The sequence below is a fragment of the Barbus barbus genome, assembly GCF_936440315.1.
Source record: "Barbus barbus genome assembly, chromosome: 47".
NCBI lineage: Eukaryota > Metazoa > Chordata > Actinopteri > Cypriniformes > Cyprinidae > Barbus > Barbus barbus.
This window is the reverse complement of record NC_136725.1, coordinates 17953947-17961703: the sequence shown is the minus strand read 5'-3', so window position 1 is coordinate 17961703 and position 7757 is coordinate 17953947. Positions and strand designations below refer to the sequence as shown.

The window sequence follows — 7757 nt, the reverse complement described above, 5'->3', positions numbered from 1 at the left end:
GAACAGCATACGTGGTTTACGTATGTGATATACTCTCCAAAATGGCGCTAGGGTGACGCAGAGGAGACGAGTTGTTGAATAAAGTAGTTTTTTTTTCTTTTGCGCACAAACAGTATTCTCTTAGCTTCGTAAAGTTACAGTTGAACCACTGATGTCACATGGATAATTTTACCGATCTCCTTGCTACATTTCTGAACCTTGATTGTGTAAAGATCCTTTCCGTCTATGGGAGGGTCAGAGAGCTCTCAGATTCCATCAAAAATATCTTAATTTGTGTTCCGAAGATGAACAGAGGTCTTACAGGATTGGAACAACACGAGGGTGAGTAATTAATGACCGAATTTTCATTTTTGGGTGAACTATCCCTTTAAGGGGAAAAAAAAAAGTTTTATCAGCCAGCCTGCCACTTTGTTGACAGATCACATGGAGGCACAAGAGAGCAGGAGTGTTGCTCCAATGGTGAGTTTTGCTAGTTGTCCAGTTAGCCTCTGCTATAGAGGCAAAAGCCTACCCATACTGCAAATGAATGGCAATGATTTACTGACCTGGAAACATCTAGGTTGAGCTAATTACCTACCTGTATATTTATGTACCACAACAGGGGGCAGACAACTTTAGTTTAGTTAACGTTTAAAATATTATTAAATTAAAAATGATCTTTTATGTGATTCTTAATAAAATAGGCCTGTCACAGTTTTGATATTTTTCACATACATAATTTAGAGTTTATGCTAAGATTATGTTGTGCCTGACAAAAAGCCCTTTCACATTTAAAACGGTTAACTGTGGGTCATTCTAAACCCCAATTAAAAAGAACCCTTAAAAGCCTATTTCACTGCTTACCCGGAGGTTAACAGTTAACCCTGGTTATTCATAATCTGACGTTTCAAACTGTGCATTCCTAAACCCTGGGTTAACATTCTTATTTGCATATCTGCAGTGTCGCAGACACTGATTGGAGAATGCATACAATCCGTTTACATAATGGCTCTAGCATTGCTCATTCTCATATTATATTATAGCCTGCTTCTGATTATTGAGTTTTTCCTGAATGGACTTTTCGGACGATAAAGGTAAGAATGAAACATTTTCTTGTTCACTTTGGTTCACGTGTTTTCTGTCACCATTTGACATTTTCTCACTCAAATGCTGAAAGGCTGTTTATAACCTACAACACCCGCTCTTTCCATGACTGTTCAAAACATGTAAATATAAAAACATAAAAAAGTGGGCGATTGGATGTATATTGCATACCTTCTTGCCGTAACATTCAATACCACATCACTACACACTGTTTGGCATCGCAATATACTGCAAAAGCTGGAGGGTTTTAAAAACCAGAGATATCCCCGCTTCTAAATTACAAGTGTGAAAGGATTCCCTAGCCGGGGTTAAAAGTGGGGTATAGAACGACGATAACTTGGTGCTAGTACAACCTGAACAAATATGCTATTTATTTGTTTGTTTGTTTTGCCAAGTACATATTAAAGGGGTCTTTTCTCTGAGGTCCACTTCTAATGAAGATTTTTACATCACAAAAACTACTTGGAAGTAATAAGCAATCTTCTGTCCTGTTTTTAAACTGTTGTTTTGGCAAACTGGCTTCAATATAAGTTATTTTTAGTTCTGAAATTTACAGGATGTTTTATAGTACAATGTGCTCTTATATGTCAAAAGATCAAGGGAATTTTGGATCCTCAGTTCACGACCCCTTTAATATAAAGGATTATAGCACATGTATTTTGTCAGACAAACTAATACTAGCTCATCTGGAGAGTGTAGGTCAGATTTTCATCAGGCTGTATGAAAGAAATAGAACCCTCCTGAAAACCCCAACTTCATGGACAATACCAGTTATAAAAGACTTCAACATGTTGTAAAAGAAGCATTGCTGTTTACGCAATGTTGAAATTACTCTCCTATTAGTGAATAAAGATAAACATGCATGACATTCCTGCAGAATCAAACATTTCCAGCGTCTCTAAAATGTTATGAGCTTCTAAAAGCCACTCAGTTCAGAGTGAATGAGTCTTTTATAGGTCAGTCCTTCTTAATCTGTAGATTAAATTAGAAAAAAAATCACATTCTCAGTTCGTATCTACTCTCGAAAGGTGCGTGAAATTGCTTATGACATAATGGACTCTCTCTGGTCCTGAATTATTTTAATGCTTTAATACATTAATAATATTATCATATTAATTATTTAGTAACATATATTGGGGCAGTGGGAACTGGGTTCCACTTACTCCTCTTATGCTTCTCCTTAATCTAATTTGTTTTGTGCTCTAATCCTCCAATGAACGCTCAGCTGGCGACTCTGGTCAATGTCTGCGATCAAAGAGCACTTGAAGAACTTACTCTAATGGAGCTCCCCGAACTGTTCTCCAGTGATTCTGTTAGAAGTTAGATTTTTATGAAATATAATTTTTTTTAAAAAGTAGCAATATTTTACAGATATGCAAATATTGGCTGTTTTCCAAAACCTATTTGAGCTTGATGTCTACAAAGACACCTGCATTCTAAGGTAGGATTCTAACAAAAGGAACCTCATAAATGATGATCTGAAATCCTCTCTGGGGGGTTCAGAGTTACACACTGATGTTTTGGATAAGTGTGGGGGAACAAAAGTAAAATATCCAATAGATTTGGCATGAATGCATAATTCAGAAAAAAATGTCTTGTGGTTTCATGCAGTTCAAATGAAGGAAGAAAAATCTAGATACTTTTCAACTAAATAAAATGGAGTAAAAAAGAAGACTGTTGTGATTAAAAGCAATTAATTGACAGGAAGTGAGATGCATGTGCAATCAAGCATCTGAAAATGTGCATGTCTACAGCATTGGTCTTCATTTTCCCCTTAGAATCGAATGGGTCACTATGGTAACTGGGGTTTCTTTTCACCCACAGGTAGGCAGAGCCATGTCAATTATATTTATAGTCTGTGCATCATGCAAATGTTACTGCTTAGTTTTCCATTTACATGTTGCAAAGTTATATGAATACATTATACAAAAATAAATGGTCAGTTTTATTTAGTTGTTGAAAAAAAATGACAAAAGAGACTTCCATAATGTTAAACAAGATTTCCATTTTAAATGCTGTTCTTTTGAACTTTCTAGCCAAAGAATCCTGATTTGAAAGAAAGAAAGAAAGAAAGAAAGAAAGAAAGAAAGAAAGAAAGAAAGAAAGAAAGAAAGAAAGAAAGAAAGAAAGAAAGAAAGAAAGAAAGAAAGAAAGAAAGAAAGAAAGAAAGAAAGAAAGAAAGAAAGAGCAAAATACTCTCAATTTATCCACCATCTTGGTTGTCTTTTTGACAGGTATTACAGTTTGATCAAAACAAGGCATCTCGTTTTTACAATTGCTACCTTTTGGAACAGGCTTTGTGTCAGAAATGCTTATGATTTCTTAAAAGTCTGCCTACAGAGGAAGCTCAATAGGTTTTGGAACACAGCCAATGTGTCTGTCAGATGAACATAATATAGCAAGTCCTCCTCTTCCGCTCTCCTCTTTTATGTGGCATCTAACTTTTACAGTAAAAAATGCCACCATATCACAGGATGTTTACTGCATATTTAATCAGTTGCTGCTGCAGCAAACTCTTAATCACCCTTCTCAGTTTCATCAACAGTCTTGAAGGTCAATAACATCAAATCCCAGATTATTGATGCCTTCACGTTCGTGTCGGTGGAGAATGAACTCCTTGTTATGTTCGTTGAGGAAACAGCAAGCGCAGTGCGGGGTCACCGCTAGCTCCGTTTTGGAAAAGTTGGACAGGTCGACATGGTATTTTCCACCTTTGGTGCGAGAGATGACGGGCAGGAAGTTGTAACCCCACTTGATCTCCCGTGGAAGGTAGGACGTTCGGACTTGGCAGGACAAGCTGGTGGATTCAGCAGTTCCATCCAGGAAGACCACCAATTCAAAGTCCTGCTGCTGAAGAGTGTCCGCAGCCATTTCGGAAAACGGACTGGATATGTCGATCACATGGTACAGGGTAAGTGGACAAACGAAGAACAGGTTGTCCTTTCCAGCATCCACCAAAAAGTCAATATTCACCTGATCCAATATAATGGTTTCTCCCTCTGAAGAGATGGTGGTTCGAAGAAGCTTTCCATAAATGTGGCTGCCAATAAGAAGAGTTTTTCGTAGGTTGGCCACACGTATCTGGAGGCACAGATTCCCCTTCCAAAGACAAATGACCGCTGTTTCGCTGAAGGTTACCGTCTTTGCTCTTCTCTTTGGGAGAGAGATCTTTGCCAAAATGAGTCCACACATAAAGCAGTTTATGATGGCGCCCATGAGGGACTGGATGATCAAGAGGGCGACTGTGCCTGGGCAGTGACCCGTGAGAGCCCGACCACCATATCCAATAGTCGTCTGGGTCTCTAAAGAGTACAAGAAGGCAGTCGTGAGACTGTTAATGTTATCTATACATTTCAATTGCTGGGATTCAGATGATGTCTGGAGAGCATCCAAGTCTCCGTTATTTTTTGCAAGCGAATACCAAAGCAAACCAAAAATGAACCAACTTCCTGTGAAGGCAGCGGCAAATAAAACAATTACAAAACACCAGCTAATCTCAACAAATGTATTCCAGAAGTCCATGAGGAAAGCAAAATGGTTGTGATATTCAGTAGCCCCAAATTTAATGTTGCAGTGGCCATCCTTTGTAACAAGACGAGTTCTCCTAATTTTTTGCTCCACAAGGTGATTGTGAATTTGTTTCCGAATGAACTGGAACATCTTTCAGCTAGTAGAAAAACAGAAGTATAAATATCAGTCGCACAACACTATAAATACTTTTAATGAATAATTTAATTTATTAAAACATTATATACACCACTTCCCTTTCCCTTTATATGTATACATATTTATTGAACACAAATGTATTTAGATCACAATTAAACAGACAATTAATTATATTAAATATACACACACACAAATTAAACCATTATTTAAATGATTAATAATAATAATAATAATAATAATAATAATATACAAACTAAATTTTTAATAGTTGAAACTATTTATTATGCCCTTTAACTGATATATACAAACATATAAAAGACAATAAAATGTAATTTTTTAAAAACATTTTTAAAAATGGTCTCCTCTTAATTTACAATACAGCTATAATAATTTGATGCCTTACAAGAAGTAAAACTCAGAAAATTGATTTTTCTTCTGTAAGCACATTAAAATTCAAAGGTTGCCTGCTAACCCAAACCCAAAAGATAAACCAAACCACACCAATAAAGAACGGATTGCTTTTTTGACACCTATAAATGTGAAAAAGTATTCACCTCATACCTGCAAACTGAAAAGGTCCCAGCAAACAAAGTGTTCCTTGAAGTTCAGGCTATGAAATTTTCTTTCCAAGCATATAACCATCGGGGTGCTGCTAAAATCCTCAATGAAATGTCCTAATCCCAGGCACATGCCACAGTTTACACACTATAATGCAAAGACAGCTTAGAAAATGGTTCCAAAACTAACCTCACATCAGATGTAGTGTTCGCACACAGCTCAACCAATGCAAACCACATGAAAACTAATTAAAGAGACACCATTATAGCATACGGGATGGGTTTACATTGAGGGCCAATGTTCTAGTTATCCAAATTCCTCTTCAGATCCTCCCCAGCAATCAGGGAACCCCATCTGAAAGGAGGAACTTCAGCTGTGGAGCTCCTCGCTGCTTGTACCCATGGGAACGCAAAGGCTTTGCAAAGAACAACACAAAGAAATAGTTAAATCACATTTACCGTTGTGCTGATCCTTGCCCCCTCACCCCCTCTGACTCCCCACATCTCTGCATTTGCATTTAAATAAACTGATGTGAATGAGACCTGGATAATCAATTTACAGTGAAGGTCAAAGTTTAACTACGAAGTTTTGTGAAAATGTCCAACTGTCAAGTTTACATCTATGTTTTTGTCAAGTGAATCATAGGATTCGAAAGTTTAAGGCTTTAGTGCAAAATGTAAACAAAAGCCTCACTGCTGGGAATTTACAGAAGAAAGCAGGAAAACACACAGGATGTTCTTTGCCTACTTAGCGTTAATCTGAACAAATTATATGAATGTTTTTAGTAAACAACTACCCTGACACAAATTTAATTACAATCAAAAATTAACAGGCACATAATTCAAAATACCGCAGTCAAACACAAAGCTGCTAGCGTGCTATACAAATACCACTTATCACATGTAACCACATTAACTTCCTCTGTAACACTGCAGTAAGATAAACCTCAGATTGACAAATGGTGTCAAACCACACTCATATATCATATCACATAAACCATTTCAGAGAAAGAAACAAAGAGGTGTTATACTGTAGCTCAAACAAAGCATGGCACTGGTAACACCTAAGTCATGGGTTTGATTCCCGCGAGCTTTTTCTGAAACTAAAATGGAAATCTAATTTAAAACCAGAAACAAGTTTCAGGAATATATCAATGAAAATGTCAGATTCTACACTGCTTCTAAGCAAACTGTGGCATTCAACATGTAAACACTGCACAAAATGTCAGATTTCCATGCCCGCTTCATTTGTGATCAATGTAATGCAAGAATTTAAAACTTAACAATACATTTAAAATAAATATGAAATATATTAATAGTTTTTAAAAACCACAAAATTCCAAAAGACACTTTTTTCACTAATGGTTTAGACACTAAAGCTTTCATACAACTGATCAATATATAAAAAAAAAAATGGCATGTGAAAACATCTAGCTGCTGAAAAGCTTATGAAAATCATTTCACCAGACCATTGGCTGGTGGCCATGAAACTTCCCACCTTAAAAACAGTCAAGCTCCATCACATTTAATGTCAACATGAAGCATAAATATAACATACATTCTCATTACAGTCCCATTATATTATGGTCTCATTTAATGTGGTCAGTAAGTACATTCGAATTATTACAAAAAGCATTGTTCTGAACTGGAGAGCAGAGTAGAGCGATATATGAAGATGGAGCGGCTCTGACAGCAGCATTTGTGTGGCATAATTATGTAATTGTTCTGGAGAGCCTCTGTAAGGCCGTTTAAAAGCTCTTAAGGACTTTTACATTCTTCTCTGGAATTTTGTCTAAATATTGAATTCTGCTGCCAAACATATCCCAGCAGATAAGTAATAAGACCTAGTAATTACTTGGAATTAATGAACATATAACAATGAGCTGAAGCCCACATGAGTGGGAGTACACAAGTGATTTAGTTATAGTGACAACACTGAAATTAGCAGTGGCCAGATGCAACAAAACCCTTAAGAAAAGAAAGCAATTAGTTATTCAGTAGCATGACTAGGGGATTTGTTGCAACTGGCTTCAGGTGCTTTAGAGAAAAAAAAACACAAAGATGACATCTCTCAATATGAATCAAGTAGGTCGATCTGAATGTGAAGCTTTAAAGGAACAGTTCACCCAAAACTGAAAATGTCCTCACCCTCAGGCCATCTAAGATGTGAAGCGAAAAGCTGCGTGTTTATAAGGAACAAATCCATCAAGGCGTTTTAACTTTAAACCGTTGCTTCTGGCCAAAATACGAGTCTATAATCCATAATTACATTTCCTCCAGTGAAAAAGTCCATCCCATGTTCCATATTTGTTTAAAACTGTTTTCTCTTGTAAACGGTGCTTGATCTGTGAATATATTTCCATAAAATTTCATTCAGATGAGAGAACTTTCTCACTAGAGAAAGCAATAGGATAGAGGACTCATATTTTAGCCAGAAGCAACGCCTTCTCT

General features: G+C 36.6%; 1 protein-coding gene across 1 annotated transcript; it reads right to left on the bottom strand.

The window, feature by feature from the left end:
• Positions 1–3591: 3591 nt before the first annotated feature.
• LOC306865623 (ATP-sensitive inward rectifier potassium channel 1-like) lies at positions 3592–4743 on the bottom strand (the record flags this gene model as incomplete). The annotated part of the gene is made up of 1 exon (XM_079410344.1): positions 3592–4743. One exon carries the CDS (start codon positions 4741–4743, stop codon positions 3622–3624), a length of 1122 nt encoding a protein of 373 aa, XP_079266470.1. The 3' UTR covers positions 3592–3621.
• Positions 4744–7757: the final 3014 nt, after the last annotated feature.